We start from the raw sequence: 17238 nt of genomic DNA on the forward strand, positions 1-17238 counted from the left end.
TCTCATCATTGATGTTTCTCTCTCTCTCTCTCTCTCTCTCTCTCTCTCTCTCTCTCTCCCACTTCCTTCCTCTCTGAAATCAATTTAAAAAGAAAAAAAGAGATAACCCTTAGGTAGAAACCTGAATGAAGAAGCAAGTAACATGAGGGACATGGGTAGCAGGAAGTAGAAAGACCCTGAGGTAGGAAGGAAATTGATGTTTGAAAAAAAGAACAAGTCCCATGTGGTTGGGTGAGCAAGATGGCAGCTGAGGCCAGGCACTGAAGGTCAAAGGGGCTGTGGTGGGTAGTTTGGGTTTTATTCCAAGAGCAGCGAGAAACCAGTGGAGAATGTTGAGTGAGAGGGGAGTTAGGTCCCTTTGGCTGCCACATGGATAATGGTCATAGAGAGGCCAAGATCAGGACCGGGAGCCCAGAAGAACTAGAGTATCTCCAGACAGGAAGAGACGGTAACCTGGACCAGGTAAAATCAACAGAGGTGGTGGGGAGTGGCCAAACTCAGGATGTATTTTGCAAGCAGACACAACATGATTTGCTAATGGTGTGGACGTGGAAATGAGGGATGGAGAGAATCAAAGACAGTTCCTGGGGTTTGGGCCTGGGCAACCTGGGGAGGTGGTGGAGCCATCTACTGAGCGGGGAGGCTTGGTGTGAGAACAGGCCTAGGGTCTGGGTCTGCAGTTGGCTATGGGCTACACAAGTCAGTATGACAGCGTGGAACTGGAGGGCACTCTGGGACAGCTTGCAGCCTAGGGCTCCTGTAGGTGGCTCTTGCCCTCAGAGCATCTATAAAAGGCTCTGACTCCAAATGCACTGCCAGGCCCTTTTTATAGAAAATCAGCCTTGTTTCTCAGCCTGAGGCCTTGATGTCTGAGGTCCCTCACCCTCACTGGATCTCTGTTCTTTCCTTGTGTAGCGCCAACATCACCAACATTCAGCTGGACTATGGCAGGATCCAGATGTCTGTCCCTAAGGAGTGGTTCTCAGCAAACATCTCACTTGAATTTGACATTGACTTGAGAGTGTAAGTCATGCAGAAGCAGGTGTAAGAGGTGCGCCTCCTCCTCACTGGGAACCAGGGAGTTGGGGGGAGGGGGGCCGGGAGGGAATTTGGCAACCTGTGGAACACAGATCTTTCTGGCCCCAACCTGGTTTCAAATCTTGGTTTCCAAATTCACTCACTGTGTGACCTTGGGCAAGTCACTTCATGTCTCTGAGCCTTAGTTCCTTCAGCTGAAATGTGGATGGCAATCACTGGTCGGTGGAGGCAGATCATTTGCTCATTTAAATCTCTGTGCATTCACTACACTGACTTAAAAAAGAGAAGCACTGTACCTCATCACCTTTCTCTTCGCTTCAAACTATCCTTTAACATCTACTGCCTCAAGGAAAGGGAGGCTGCAGCTCAACAGTAAAAACATAAAAATTAAGTAAACTCTCAACCTTTGAATTTCCAAAGGCCCCTAATCTGCTCTATTAAAAGGATTTTCAGAAGCCACTCTGGCTAATAGCGGTCTCCTCCTTAACCACCGAGCACAGGATTTAACACGCCGGCAATGTGGAGCCCACTGGGCCGGTTTGTTGAAAAGGACTCGGAGTGTAGACAGTGCCATCCACACGGAGAGCCACTCTTCGTGCTGGCTGCTTCCACCTCCTGCCTTTTCTCTGTCTCCTGCCATTTGCCCTCTTCCTCCCTCTCTCATCCTCAGGAGGCCCTTCAAAAACAAGACTGCAACAACACATGCACGCATGAACCTCTCTGTGGAGTTCTGGCTGGAGAAAGATGAATTTGGCCGGAGGGATCTGGCGATAGGCAATTGCCGCGTGGAGCCCAGCAGCGTCCATACAACAGTTCTAACTGAGTAAGGTCCTAGCTGCCCCTCCCCAGGGCTGGGCCCCTTCCTGACTAGCCCAAGCTGGCCCTATCTTCCTGACATGTCTCCACCACCTCCTGGACGGACCCCAAACAGATCTCACCCTTTCCCCAGGATCTGTTCCTTCTCCTGTGTCCCCTCCCAGTGATGGCGCTGCCACCTTCCCAGAAAGAAACCAGACTCTTCCTCCTCCTCACTCCTTGCAGCCCATCTTCACCGGCTCCCAACAGTGACTTCCTGGCAGCCCCCACTGCTCCCTGCTCTCCATCCGTCTCTCCATCCTTCATTGTGCAGCCCATGGTCCACTTCCTGGACCATTGCAGGAGCCTCCTCTGACTTCCCTTGACTGTACCTCACCTCCTTCACTCCATTCTCCTCCTGCAGCAGAAGCAACTTTCTAGCACAAGAATCTAGTCATGTCCCCCAGCCGCTGCCTCAAACCTTCCAGTGGTTCTCCAATGGCCTCAGTATGCAGAGCAAACTCCTGGATGTCACTCAAGGCCCTACTTGTCCTCTCCCCTGCCCCACCCTGCAGCCTTTTACCCCATAGTCTCTCTCAAGGACCCACCCCTTCATCAACACACCATTTATTTTCACACCACCGTGCTTTTGCACATGCAGATCCTTTTGCTGGGATGCCCTTCCTTCTCTAAAGCTCCTCTTCACCACTCATTCACTCAACAAATATTTACTGAGAACTTACTATTTGCCAGGCACAGCATGCTTCATGCTAGTGATATAGTAGTGAACAAGACATAAAAAAAAAAAACCACACCAAAGCTAAAGGAAGATCTATACACTAGCTGACCAAGTCTGTCAACCTCAACAGACTATAAGTCCCTCGAGGGCAAGATTTCTTTCTGACTTCTCTATGTGGGTCCAGAATGCTGAAAGCAACAAAGTTCTCAGTGGATGTCCATTCATTTACTCATCAGACATTCACTGAGTTCCTAGATCATACCAGACATTCACCGAGAGGACAGGGCAAGGAAAAGACTGTGGACTCTGGAGCTCACTGACCTGAATCTAATCTAACCTACACTTACTAGCTGTGTGACCTTGGACAAGTCACCTCTCTGAATTGTCCCTTTGCTGCTGTCAATGATGCTTCTTGTAGAGGGCTAGCAACAGATGACATAACGGTGTAAGGTATAGTCAATATACTGCACCTAGTAATGTTTTGTCTGTATTGATCTATTCTGTACATCTACCTCTCTTTCTAGAGATCTCTCAGCACAGGTAAAACATTTTGTCCGCAATTTTAGACAAAATCTGGAAAAAGTTATCCCACATCTAATAGAAGATCAGGTAAGTTTGAGAAAAATATGTTTGCCTTGGGCATCCTTCAGTCCGAGGGTCTGGGCATATATATTGGCAGTTTAGCAAAGAGTTTCAAATCTTGGGATTTAGAATCTGAAAGATCTCAATTAATATGTTCAATTTTGCCCTCTACTGACTGTGTATCCTTGGGCAAGTGGCTTAGACTCCCTGGGCCCCGGTTTCCCATCTGTAGCGTGGGAACCACCACAGTCCCTATTTCATAAAGATGTCGTGAGGATTCAGGGGATAAAACATGGAAGTGTTGTGTATGGCACCCAGCATGCAGTTGGCACTCAATACAAGGAAGCTAAGCCACTCTTGCCACGATTCCATGTGGAAGGAAATCCAGTAGAGTCTAAGCTTCCACCACAGGCCCTGTCGTTTTCTTTTCCCCGTCCCGGATCTGACCCTTCTCTCTGTGCTGGTGGTGCAGGTATGCCCTCTAATTGGTGAAATCCTCAGGCAGCTGGATGTGAAACTGCTGAAAAGCCTCATCGGTGAGTGTCTGCATCCATCCAGGGAGGACGCAGGATGGAAAAATGGCTGGAAGAGCTGTCCCACGGGGCCCCCAGTGAGGCCTGTTGAGGGAGCAGTGTCTGCACACGCTCTGAGAACACTTAGAGAAGACCACATTCCTGCCCTCAAGAGAGCTGGGACAGCAGAGGGCACTCCTACACGCAGGCTGGGCCCCACTGTGTCACCTAAACCTCCACATTACCAGAGACTGTAGCTCTTCCACTCAATCCTTTAGGGAGCACTGGCCCCACCCCAAACCTGAGACCACTCACTCCAGTTGCAGATTAAACAGATATAGTCCCCACCCTCTTGGAGCTCACAGTCTAGTGAATGATTGACAACAAGAGCAAATAATCAGATATCATTTGGAAAGAGTTGTAATGGGAATGCTCTGGGCACAGGCCCTTGGCTGGCATGGGTGGATGAGTTGTCTTCCCTGTGCACAAGGGGTTGGAGGAGCGGACAAGCTGGTGACTGACACCAACTCTTCTCCTTACAGAATAGCCTTCTGCTCGTGAACTCAACCAGCTGTGTGTCAGCCAACCCTCCCCAGGCCAGGCCTGAGTGTCCAGCTGCCTATTGATGATCGGAAAGAGATTCTACCTCTTGTAACCTTAAGTCTCCCTTAGAGTGGGGCTTCCACTGCCCCCAAAACTTTACACAGACTCCATGGACACCCTGTCCTCCCCCATAATAAATTGCAGCTCTTAAGGGTGCTGAGATCCCCTGACAGAGCCCTGAGTTTGGATTCCAGAAGTAAAGACCTGATGAAGGCTTATCCTGAGACTAAATATGCCTGGGTTTGCTCATCAACCCAGAAATACCAGAGATAACACTCTTTTCCTTGCATCCAGAAGACCATCCACAGATGTGCTCTTCAGTGCAGGGAGGGTCGTCTTATTAAGATTTCCCATGCCTTCATTCATTTAAACCCATACTTATTGAGCACCTACTGTGTGCCGAGCACTTTGCTGAGCTCCAAGGGAGTATAGAGAAAAAGTGACAGAGTAGAAAAGCATAAACATCTGTTGGCATCGAACAGATCTGAGTTCAGATTTAATTCAGCCCAACGAGAAGTTCCATGAGGGTATGGACCATGTGCATCAGGGTGACCAGTGACCTCCCCCCCGTCCAGCTACCAGCAGAGGGCTGACACAGAGTGTAAGCTCAGCCAATATCTGGGGTTAAATGAGTGAGCGAGTCCTGGTCTTAGGACTCGCTAGCTGCGTTTGGGACAAGGCACTTTACCTCTTGGTCTTCTTCACTTGCAAACTGGGAATAGAAAGCCTACAGGGTGTGGGGCAATAGGAGCCTTCACACTGCTGGTAGGAGGGAGGTTGTACCACCACTTTATAAAACTTGGTGGCAGCACCTCCTAATGTGCAACGTATAACATGGCAATTCCACTCCTAGGTCTGTGTTCAACAGAAACATGTGCTTGTGGGCACCACAAGACATGTACAAGATTGCTCATAGCAACTGTGGTCATATTGGCCCCAAAGTAAAAAAAAAAAACAAACAAACGCTAAATGCCCATCAAAAGAATGCATAAACAGGAGATCTTGTGGGGTAGTCACCCAGCAGAATGCTCTACAGTAATGACAGTGACCTGAAAAAGCACACGGCGACACAGATGCATCACACACACCTAAGGGAACCAGACACAAAAGAGCTCATATTGCATCTCCCATTTACGTGAAGCCAAAACAGCAAAACTAATCTATGCTGTTCAAGGTCAAGATCCTGGTTACCCCTGGGGAGTGGCTGAGCGACTGGGAGGGGCTCAAGCGAGGCAACGTTCTGTTTCTGGATCTGGGTGCTGATTATGGGGAGGGTGTTCAGTTTGTGATCATTCGTTGAGCTATTCGCTGATGTGCATTTTTCTTATTTAGGTTATACTTTAACAAAAAATTTATAAATAAAAATATTGACCATGCAGGATGTTTGTCAGAGTACATGAAAAGCTGTTTGCAGGATGTTTAACATATGCTAAGTCCATAGGGTACGCTTATTTAATGTCATTTAATTCATTGTTAATTATTTGATTAATGACTGTTAATTCTTCCATAGGGTACGCTTATTTAATGTCATTTACTTCATTTTTATTTGATTAATGTCTATTCAGTTATTAAATATGAATTACCACCCTCCTCCACCTGAGGATAGTAAAAGCCTACTGAGAAATCAAAGGGAAATAACACACCTATTAATAATAGTGGCACACACATGTTAAGCTCTTGGCATGTGCCAAGCCTGGTGCCAGAGGCTCACATCAGCATTTCACCAAATTCTTACAGCAACCCATGAACTACTATTCTATTTTACCCGTAAGGACATAGAGACTCAGAGAGAGAAAGCCACTTGCTCAAGGTCACACAGTGATGAAATGACCAAGTTGACTGAACTCAGGCAGCCAGACTCTGGAGCCCATACTCTTGACCACTGTGAAGTCCCCATCCAATCTCCCCTCCCTCCCTTCTAACATCAGCCCCCCAAACACACACACACAAACACACACACACACACACACACACACACACACACACGGGAATGTGACGAAATATGCGTTCAGCTGAATTGAGAAGCTCAAATAAGGAAGTGTCAACATCTCAGAGATGAGAACAGGGCAAGAGAGACTCATGTCCCCATCTTTCAATTCAGACTCCCTAATCCGAAATGCTTCAGCGGGGATTTGCAACCCTAAACGCCCATGTTCACACAGATGAATCCCCTGATGGCCTTGAGGTTGTGGGGTTCTTCCTGTTCATGATTAAAGAGCAAACATGGGAGGGGTGGGCCCATCCTCCAATGAGGTTGCCTGGTCCCTTGGCCAACTTGGCTGTAGTCTGCCTTCCTCTTGACCCCTCCAGGGGTGGCCGGGGACCTTCTTCCTCAAGGGACCTCCTCCCATTTCTTGCATTGTTTTCATTTGAAGGTTCCCAGAGCTGTGGACACATTGTGTGTTCTCCTAGAAGAGCTTGTTGCACAATGGGCCTTTGTTATGAGACTGGGGTCTGGAGTGGAGGGTGATTTAAGCAGAAATTCAGCCCCAAATTCTCAGAAATTATCTGTGCCCATAGCTTCAGGCCCTTCCGTTGCAGAGGTCTGACTCTGTGTCAGCTATAGGGCCGCGCACTGCATTTGTTTCCCCATTTAACCCTACCCGCATCCCCGGAGGTAGGTGCCGCCAGCTCCCTGTTGCAGGCAAGGAGACCGCGGCTGGCAGAGGAGAAGCTCTTGCCCGCAGTCGGCTGAACTGGGTTTGGAACTCGGCGCTGTCTGATTTCTCAGCACTTTCTGAACTGAAGACTGTGATACAAACTTGCTCTTGAAGTTACAAACACTAAAGCCAGACGGCCCCGGTGCAGTCTGAGTTCACGCCTTCCTGGCTAAGTGACCTGGGCAGCTGACTGTCCTCCCTGGGCCTTAGTGTCCCCACAGATGTTAGAAATGGTATAAAGCTCTAGTGTCCCATGAAAAGCTTTTACTATTATTATTATTATTATTATTAGCTGTAAATGTAAGAGGGAAGATTAATCTTCAAGGTAAGTGCAACTTGCCTTAAGCAAAAATATATTTTCTCATCGAAGTTGGGGCACGTAGCTCCCCGTGAACCCTGTTTGCCCTCTGTCCCCCAACAAAACCACTGGGGCTCCCAAGGCCACCTGACGATCCCCCTCAAACTCAGCCCCCACCTGATCTTGCTCCGGGAACAGAACCAACGTCCCGACACTCCCAGGTTTTGCAGAGTAGGCCGTGGGTGGATCAGAGCCCCTTGAGGAGATTAACTCTGCCCTTTAGAAATGGACCTCTCGGTTCACAAAACACCACCAAGAAAGGCTCCCAACCACAACCACAACCACATCAGATACGTAGGAAGGAGAGGGCACCACCTACAGTTTCTGAGAAACACGTTGGGAAGGCGTTGACATCACTTGAAGTGTCAGCAGCGTGTCCTTCCACGTTTCCTGATGCCCCATGACGCTTGCCCTGCTTGGGGCAATGGGACAGGCAGCACCTTGGCTTCAAGGAGGGGCAACCTCAGAAGCAGAGAGAAGGCTTTTGAGTTTCCAGCACCGGGGCCTTTGACAAAGCAGTAGTGACATAAGACAGACCAGTGCTCACCAGAGGGGGGTGGGGGGCGGGCGTGACTCGAAAAAGGCAGCATGAGGGTGTTTGGGGCTGATGGAACTGTTCAACTCCCCGGTTATGATGGTGGTGACAAAGCTACATGTGCATTAAAATTTATAGAACTACACACCAAAGGATAAAAAGCCAGTTTTACTGTGGGTTGATTGTTTTATATTTTTTCAAACCTGGGCTTTTCCATTTCAAAACTCAGGGCACAGGAGACATCAAGAATAGCACATATATAATGAATTAAAGCCAGGTTTCCTGCCCCAAGACTAGAAAAGTCCCCATGCTGGGTTGGTAGAGTATGAGAGTCCAAGAGAAATTGAGAAGAACATAGTTCTGGTGGGTTCTGGGAAGTGCCCTTGCTACTGCCCAGGCAAAACCTGTTATGGGGCAACCAATACCCCAAGTTGAGGTGCAGGAGTCAAGGACAGAGAACATCTGTGCCCAAATCCATCCCTTTCTGCCATCAGACATATGCAGCTTCCTTTCTTCACACCAACGTCTGTTGCCGGTTCAGTAACTGGATGGATAAGCTTGAACCAGTCCCCTTGACTTACCTGCCTCAGTTTCCCTGCAGATAGCAGCAATCAGACCCAACCCAAAGAGTGGTACCCAGATAACAAAAAACGGGACCCTTTTAAGGATGATTGACAACACACACGCTCTGGAAATAATCTAGTGAGTGCTTGAATGGATAATTGAGGTCAAGGCATGACCCTGGGCCCTTGGCGGCCTCGCTGGACTCTCACAGGAAGTGCGAGCCGTTCCAGGGAAGATCTGGCAGGAGGGAAAGCAGAGTGGTTCACTGATGACAGGAGTGTCAAGACACAGGGACAAGTTCTGACTCCACTGCTCATCCACAACTCGCCCTTGTGTCCCTGGAAGTTGTCACCATCTCTGAACCTTGGTGTCCTTATCTAATATTTGAAGGACAACAATACCAACCCCTTCTGAGGAAGACGAGGTTAAAAAGTATGGAGGGCACCCAGCACATAGTAGGTGTTCAATAAATGTGCATTTCCTCCTTTCTTTCTATTGCTTAATAAGGTGTTAGGTTTTGCAGGGCAAGACCTACTCTCACTGGTCTAAGAACTTGATCTCTCTATGCCTCAGTTTTTTCATCTGTAAAACAGATTGCCAAGGTCTAAACTGTGGGGACAAATGCCTTATTACTTCATTCGGGAAAGGGAAGAAGAGAGGCTAAGGTAAAAACCAGGATGCCACAGCATCCCTCAGGCCTGGGAAGCTGGAAAGACTTTCCCAGGATCTGAGACTCTCCCATGAAATTCCATGACAGCATGAAATTCACAGATGTGGGAACGCAAGTCAGTAAGCGTAGAGCACAGCGACTCAGAGAAAGGACTGCAGTGTGAGTGCCCCAGCCCCACGTCCACTGTACGACTCTGCACGTGTCAAGTCGCACTCTGAGCCTCAGTTTCCCCTGTGACGATGGGAGTGCTCGTTCCCACCTCACACAAGCTGTGAGGATTCATGAGCTGCTGCCTGTGAAAAACAGCGTGGTCCTGTCACACAGCAAGGGCTCGGCAAGTGTTATCTGTCGATGCCGATTTATTGTTATTGTTTCCCCATGAGTGTGTGGCTCTGGGCACTTATCCCCAGTGGGCCTCAGTCTCCTCCTCTGCAAAGGAGGAGCAGCAACCCCTCTCTCCCAGGGTTATGGTGAGAATGGACAGCCCACAAATAAAGGGAAATCAGAAGCAATTCCAATGGTTCTCAACCTTCCTAACGCCGCGACCCTTTAACACAGCTCCTCATGTTGTGGTGACCCCCAATTTCATTGTTACAAATTGAACATAATTAAAGCGTAGTGATTAATCACAAAATCAATGTGTAATTATATATGTGTTTTCCGATGGTCTTAGGCGACCCCTGTGAAAGGGTCGTGACCCACAGGTTGAGAACCAATGAATTAGACTGTTTTTGACACTTTAAGAACAAGATTCCTCTAGTTGGAGAAAAAGACCTGGACAGAAATGGAAAAGGGCCTAGATGTGAGAAGGCTGGTGCTTTCTCCCCGTGTTCCGAATTTGATCGTCCAGGTCACCTTGGAACGTGGGTCCCCAGCCTCAGCCCCGCTCAGGAAACCATGAAGTCTTGAGTAACATCCCCATCTCAGGTTTTTCTCTGTTTAACTTGTTAATCAAATGGCTTAACTGACCCACTTACTAATATGATTGGCAATTATTTACTTTGGAGAGCCCTGAAAGACACCACCAGATTGCAGAATTCTGAATTCTCTAGAAACCCATCATCCGATTGCTCGTTTCCTTATTGCCACGCTATAAAAGGGGCTGCCTCCCTGGCAGGAGCGAGCAGAAGAGGGAAGAGGAGACCAGGACAGCCACCAGAACCTCTGAGAAGCCCAGGTGAGACCGGCCCGTTCTGCTCCTGCTCTGTGGCCCTGAGTGGCAGGGGTGCCAGGCTCTTTGCTGTGGGGTGGGCACTGGCTGACTGCACTTAGGATCACTCATTGGGGGTCTTCTTAAAGGAAACAGGACTGGCCATTTTCATGAGGATGGCCAGTCATTCTGCTTCTCAAGGAAACCAGTAATGTCAATATAGAAGCATTTGCATGTAGAAAAGGGAATTCGGTGGTGATGGGAGGCACGTGACTGTAGGTGTACACTGCTGAAATCTCCCGTGGGCTTGCTCTTCATATCCTAAGGCAAAATCGCTATGGCTCAAGTGCAACCTTGAGGCTATTACTACCCTTCTCTGGTCCCCTGATTCTCCTTGTGAAATGAAGACTTCGAATGGCCCAGGATTTCCCCAGCAGTGGTCTGGATGAGATGGTGGCTATGACCGTATGCTCTCTGATAGTCTGTGACTCGCAAGGGCTTCCACAAACCATCGCAGGCTGGACCCGGACCAAAAGATTTAAGGAGGAGGATGGCAAAGCAGTTCAGTTCCTCAGCTACTTGGCATGCTTAAGTTTTTCATTTGCTTTGTCTAAAGAGTTGGAACTAGTGGCAATGATTCAAGCCATTGCAAGCAAGCCAATTAGAGAGTAAATCTGAGGGCACTTAATTTAAACAGAAGTCTCTGGGTCAGACAGATCTGACTTCAAATCCTGTCCTCAGGTGTACTCGTGACCTTGGGGGAAGTCACCTAAACTCACTAGGCCCCCGTTTCCTCACCTGAGCAATGCAGATGATTAGTGCCACATCTTAGGTTGTGGCTAAGATGAAAAAGTTACTGAGTGTGGAGAGCTCAGCCCGATGCCTGGCACAGAGGAAATGCTGAGTAGTGTCAGCTATTGCTATTCTCTCCCCGGTGCTCTGAGGGCCAGTGGCGGGTGGTGGATAAATTTCTCTCTGGTATCCATGCCACAGTGGGCCTGTCATTCTGTCCACAGATACCAAGGAGAGAAGATGTTTCAAATTGGGGGCCTCATTGTCTTCTGTGGGTTGCTGACCCAGACCACAGCCCTGTTGGACGCCCTGCCCTTGCCCTTGGGTCAGGCCCAATCCTTGCCTCTGACTCCAGCCCTGGCCTCAAGTCCCACAGATGGTGCTGGAAGCCTGATAAGTGGTAAGTGAGAGTCTATGACAACCTCCTTCAGGTGGTGTGTGTGTGTGTGTGTGTGTGTGTGTGTGTGTGTGTGTGTGTGTGTGTCCAATCATGGAGGGAAGGAATGAATGGGGAAAAGAGGCTGAGGATCTGAAATAGTCAGATCTGACCCTTAAGAACACCTATACCCATTTCCAGCTCTCAGCAATGGCCTGCTCTCTGAGGGTCTGTTGGATAGTCTCACAAACCTTCCACTCTTGGATATTCTGAAGACTGAAGGAGGCAATTCTGGTGCCCTGATTGGTGGCCTGCTTGGGAGATTGACTTCAATGATCCCTCTCCTGGACAACATCCTTGAGTGAGTAGCCCTAAAGTAGGGCCTTGGTCCCCACCAGAGAACCTCTGTTGGGGATCTGTTTGCCCCAGGCAGTGACCCTGAAGGAAGGAGATGGGTGGACTGAACACGAGGCCAGGACTCAGTCCGAGACCCTTCTCATAGTCTGGCAGGGAACACCAGTCCCCTTGAACCAGCAATTACACTCAGTCCTAAAGCATATCCTGAGTCCCCAGCATCATCTGTAATCCTCACGACAACCCTCTGAGATTGATTTAATAATCCCCACTTTGCAGAGAGAAAAATTAAAGCTAGAGGGATGCAGAGTGAGAGATCTGACTAATTTACTTAATTCCAACGTCAAGGTGTTTCCCACTACGTGGTGGTAATTTTGTTCTCACCTTTGGAATTCCTTAGAACACAGGTGGCCTTTGATGTAAGCAAGAAAGTGTAACCACTCTCCTCACTGACATCATTAATATGATATCCATGGAATGACTTAATATGGGTTTCCTATAAGACATTTGAGAGCTCGCTAAGCAAGAAGGAATAGTGGAAAGCTTAATGCAATGAGCTGGCAGAGCCTGGGTCCTTGATAGGGCTGGATTAAAGCAATTTCCAAGATTCGTACCCACCCAGGTGCTTGACCCTGACTTAAAGACAGACAGATAGCCTTGTGTTTGATTTCCAAATGCACCATGTACTTGCTGGGTGACCTGGGACCAGGCACTCAGTCCCCCTGGGTTTCTCGGTCCCACTTAGTTTCTCTATCTATAAAATAAATATTATGGTATCCACAGAGGAAAGCTGTTGGGAAGACTGGAAAAGATGCAACCACCTGGCACAGTGGCTGGCTCAGAGAAGAAGCTTCCTTCCATCCTCTCTCCATTCTCCCTGACTTCCTACTTCTCAGTCTCCATGACAAACACTGTTAATTAACCTGCCACTAAAAGTCATGGCAGCATGAGTGATTCCAACTATAAATGTTTGTTAAAAACTTACTCCACTTGCCCATACAGCATCCACTCGTCCACTTACCCATCCATTTGTCCATCCTTCCTTCCATCTAACCACTTACTCTTCCATGCCTCCACTCATACATTTATCTACTCACCTGCTCATCATTCCATAAAGTCAACCAATATGGAGTAGCCCCTTTCTTTGTAAGGCTCTGGACTGGCATACAGAATGCACATGCAATCCAGACAGAATGCAAATATAATTCAGTCTCTATCCTAGAATACCTCACAGACTCAAGTTGAGGAGAGGGCCCTGGGTATGTCAGGATCTGGCCCAATGCAGAGATTGGGGAAGACTGATGTAACACGGAACCCATGTGGTTTTGCCACAAGACTCCTCTCCTGTCTCCCCCATCCCACCTCATGGTTAGCCCCACCTCTGAGATGGGTATGATTGGGTTAAAGGTGGTTTCTAGGTTTGGGGCTCATGTTTCTCCCTTCACCTCCTATGCAGTGTGAAAGTCACTAATCCCCAGCTGCTGGAACTTGGCCTTGTGCAGAGCCCTGATGGCCATCGTCTCTACCTCACCATCCCTCTGGGTGTGGTCCTCAATGTGAAAACGTGAGTAGGCTCCAAGTAGGGATGGGAAGGTAACTCACCAAAGGAGACCCTGATGACCATGGGTAGCCAAAAAGGGTGGGGGGGGAGGTGGACGGGCATTGGAGTTTGACATATGCCTCCAAGTTCAGTTTGTTTGCTGTTAGGTCAGTGACCCAGAGTCACTTGGAAACTTACTTGACCTCTTTGAGCCTCGGTTTCCCTACTGGGAAATGAGATGAGTACAGCCGAGGATGGGGTGAGGCTGGCGTTCCTGGCAAGGAGAAAAGCCTCCGCCTCCTTGGAATGTGGTGGGTCCACTATCTCCTCTGCAGGCCCCTTGTCGGAAGTCTGTTGAAGCTGGCTGTGAAGCTCAACATCACTGCAGAAATATTAGCAGTGAGAAATGAACAGGGGAGGATCCACTTGGTTCTTGGTGACTGCACTCACTCCCCCGGCAGCCTGGAACTCTCCCTGCTTGATGGGTAAGGCCAGGGGGGTGGCTTTACCTGCCCAGAGATAATAGGATGGGATGATGGATAGATGGTTGGAAAGACAGAATAATGGGAGAATGGATGAGTGGGAGGATGGAAGGGTGGGAGAATGAAAGGATGAGAAGATTGATAGGAGGGAAGGAAGATGGATGGATGGATGGATGGATGGATGGATGGATGGATGGGAGTAAATGAATGGATAAATAGTGACTTATCCCTTCTTAAGCTGGGCTGACCAATTTTATGCTGGATCAGGCAACAAGAAATCCAAGTTCAAGCCCCATCTACTAGAGGGAATCAGGAGAGGTGGAGGGCTTCCTGGATGAACTTGGACAGTACTTTCCCAAACTGTATATCAAGCTGCATTGCCGTTGTGGATTGATAACCCACTAGGATCATAAGTGTGAGTCCTAGTAAGAGGTAAAATAGCTACAGAGCCTACCTGGGTTACTTACTTCAGTTACTTGTCACAAGACTGAGTCATGCACAATATGGCAGGAGTTGTCCCCATCGTGGCTAACATGTACTGAACACATATATCATGCTTCACATGCATCATCTCATTGAATCCTCATGACAAGTACACACTAAGCACTGATCATCCATTTATGGACCCTACAAAGTCTCATTGAATATCTGCTGTGTAATGGATCTATGTGTTTGTTCTACATGTGCCACTGTGTGCACTGCTGTGCAGGGTGCCACTCCCTTTGGGCAGCCCTTTGGTGTTTGCCTGTATGTGGGTGTGGATGGACGAGGCCCAGTTTCAGGAGCTTAATGCTGAGACTGTGATGGGCCCAGTGGCCCCTCAGAAAGCTTCTCCATACCAACCCCAGGCCCCTGCACTGCCCATGGCTTTTCTCTTTCAGAGTTGGCTCCCTCCCCATTCAAAACCTTGTTGACAGCCTCACTGGGGTCTTGACTAAGGTCCTTCCTGATCTGGTGCAGCACCAGGTAAGTGGGTAAAGTGGGGGCTCCTGGCCCTGGGCTCCTAGATCTTCTCAAGCTGAAAGAGGCCCCTGGGGTGAGCTTTTCTGAGCCCTTCAGTTTGATAAGTAAATTCATTCATGTCTATGTGTCCATTGATCCATGTTTCCTCTTTCCATCCTTCAAATGCATTAATTGGTTCTTGCTCTGGGCGAGGCCCTGAGCATGTCCACACTACAGCTGAAATGGACTGGCCTGCCCAGAGAAGCTCCCAGTCCACCCCCACTACGGCTGCAGACAGCACTCTTCCAGCCTGGGCTTGGGCACCTCCTCTAGCCAGATGTGCAGCCCTCGCAGACCAGTACACCTTGTTAGAAACAGAGGTCGTGTCAGAATGAACCCTGGCTCGCTGTGTGGTTGGACACTTCATGCACAGGCCTGCGGTTTCTCCTTCTGCCCAGTGGGAGTGCAAGCATATATCTGTGGGAATGCTTAGAAACAAACACTCTCAGACACGGAGAAATAATAGAAAATCTACCCAAGAGAATCCATCCTAAAAGGTTGCTGCTCCCAGAGTCCCCCTCCAGGTACCACTTTGTCTAATTCCCCTCTCTCACCCTGGATCAGGTGTGCCCTCTGGTCAATTCAGTTCTTGCCAACTTGGACATGACCCTGGTGCATGACACTGCCGGTAAGTACCTGCTTCCAAGCCCTCTCCGCTGCTGCAGGAGCAGTGCCTGCCCCCAAGGAGCTCTATCCCCACACCCCATGGGACAGATAGATCCCTCCAACCTCAGCTCTCTCCAGAAATGGTTTCTTTTGCCTTGAAATATACAGAGAATGTTGAGGTATAGGCCTTGTCTCCCCCACATCAACCCTGACACTTGAGAACAACTGGGCTGGTTGGTGGAAGGAGGAGTTGCCCCTGCCAAGCCCAGCCTGAGCTTGCTCAGACCTCCAGAGTTCCCGTTCCCTGACCCTAGGCCTCGGGAGGAATGCTGAATATCCCAGACTCCTCCACACGGAGACCATCACTCAGGTCTGCGGCGGTTGTTTTCTTGTTTTCCAGATAAACTGATCCATGGGCTGACATTTGTCATCAAGGTCTAAGCCTTCCAGAAAGGGACCTGGCCTCTGCTGAGCTGTGAGTGCTGCTCCCAACACCCCAGGATTTGGGGGATACTGCTCTTCCCCTGGAGACAGCAGGGGGCTGTGACAGTAACATCCAAAGAGAGAGACAAACAACCCACATTGACTGCCAGGATGTTATCCTGCATGTAGAAGGGTTCAGGAATCTGAAGAAGGGGCTGCAAATAAATTAATAAAGAGACTAGACATGAAATATAAATATGGAAGGCATTTTGGGGGAGCCAGGGAAGCTTAGCTTTAGTAGCTGAGTTCTCTGAATCTCCGGGCCCAAGGCTTTTTATTCCCACATTTTGCCCTTTAGCAAAGCAAACACACATATCAAAGGTAAAGTGTGGTAAGCAGTAAAGTATCAGGTTGGGGGAACTGCCTTCAGCTGTTCAGCTGTTTGGCCAGTAGCAAGTAATAACATGTAGATTTTCAGGTTTGGGGAAATGCCCTCAGCTGTCTGGCAGCAGGCAATAATATGTATCTTCAGCCCTGCTGACGCCTCAAGGTTCACCAACCTTTGATGAACTTCTTGCACTTATGACCTGCTGGAATTAGTCCCCAGCAAGCGACAAGCACAGATTTGCACAGAGAAGTCCACAGAAATGCTGACAGAGATGGAGAGACATATTCACAACAGAAGAAACATGCCTGGTCATGGATGCACACTCACACCCAAACACATGATCACTCAGACAAAGACACACTCTCACACCAACACATTCACACATGTGCACACATATGCAAACTCGCCACACACAAGTGCCCATGGATACACAGACACACATTCACTCAAACACATGCACAAGGAGCCTCATCACCCCAGACCTGGGCTCCCTCTGTGGCTGAGACAAGACCCCTAGCCCCAGGGTCTCAGCCTCCTCCCCTTTCTCTGGAGGGTTTGGTGATGACCAATATCAACAAGAGTCAGTGACGTCATTCTGATTAGGGTCTTCTCCCAACAGACCATTTCCTGCTGCTCAATCCACTCCCTGCCCAGCTTCCGAGGACTCACAGAAGGCTATCTATTTCCTGGACACTGTTTGGGGACCAGAACAGCCTTTTCTCCAAGGAAACTGTTCCCTCTCCTTTCCCACTACATTCCATATTCTCACCAAATAAAATTGCTCTTTGTCTGCACAGAGTGTCTTGTCATTCCTCACCATCACTTGAGGGCTCTAGGCCTGGGTGTTCGGAGCCATAGAACAGAGTTTGGACCTTACATCGGAGATCTTAATGGTCTTCAGCAGGACCAGGAGGTGTTCAGATGAATATGAATTTCAGAGTGGCTACTAGAATGGGAGGACAGGAGGTTAGGGGTAGATTTAAACCTCCAGGCAAGATTACCACACAAGAAGTAAAAATGGCAGATTTGAGAAATGTTCAGGAGGTGGACCTGGATAGGTGTAGATGAG

At 48.8% G+C, this 17238-nt stretch overlaps 2 protein-coding genes across 2 annotated transcripts in view; both read left to right on the forward strand.

The window, feature by feature from the left end:
* The window catches only part of BPIFA3 (BPI fold containing family A member 3), a 9994-nt gene extending 5781 nt beyond the window's left edge, over nt 1-4213 (forward strand). Inside the window, exons 3-7 of the mRNA XM_006089570.1 lie at nt 916-1023; nt 1712-1861; nt 3097-3181; nt 3627-3690; nt 4209-4213. Coding sequence (XP_006089632.1) covers nt 916-1023; nt 1712-1861; nt 3097-3181; nt 3627-3690; nt 4209-4213 — 412 coding nt within the window. The remainder of the gene's footprint in view (nt 1-915; nt 1024-1711; nt 1862-3096; nt 3182-3626; nt 3691-4208) is intronic.
* A 5980-nt stretch (nt 4214-10193) lies between these two features.
* Nucleotides 10194-16951, forward strand: BPIFA1 (BPI fold containing family A member 1). Its single transcript, XM_006089405.3, has 9 exons — nt 10194-10233; nt 11223-11398; nt 11576-11735; nt 13185-13292; nt 13604-13753; nt 14632-14716; nt 15317-15380; nt 15759-15833; nt 16789-16951. The coding sequence occupies exons 2-8, from the start codon at nt 11239-11241 to the stop codon at nt 15797-15799; spliced, it is 768 nt and encodes a 255-aa protein (XP_006089467.1). The 5' UTR covers nt 10194-10233; nt 11223-11238; the 3' UTR covers nt 15800-15833; nt 16789-16951.
* Nucleotides 16952-17238: the final 287 nt, after the last annotated feature.

This window comes from Myotis lucifugus, unplaced genomic scaffold (assembly GCF_000147115.1).
Source record: "Myotis lucifugus unplaced genomic scaffold, Myoluc2.0 scaffold_60, whole genome shotgun sequence".
In the NCBI taxonomy this organism is placed as follows: domain Eukaryota; kingdom Metazoa; phylum Chordata; class Mammalia; order Chiroptera; family Vespertilionidae; genus Myotis; species Myotis lucifugus.

What these genes read in the sequence shown, in the direction of transcription:
- BPIFA1 (XM_006089405.3), top strand. Translation starts at nt 11,239, where the DNA reads ATGTTTCAAATTGGGGGCCTCATTGTCTTCTGTGGGTTGCTGACCCAG. An exon ending in GAACTCTCCCTGCTTGATGG is followed by an intron (nt 13,754 to 14,631) that starts GTAAGGCCAGGG and finishes TTTCTCTTTCAG; the next exon opens with AGTTGGCTCCCTCCCCATTC. An exon ending in CCTGGTGCATGACACTGCCG is followed by an intron (nt 15,381 to 15,758) that starts GTAAGTACCTGC and finishes CTTGTTTTCCAG; the next exon opens with ATAAACTGATCCATGGGCTG.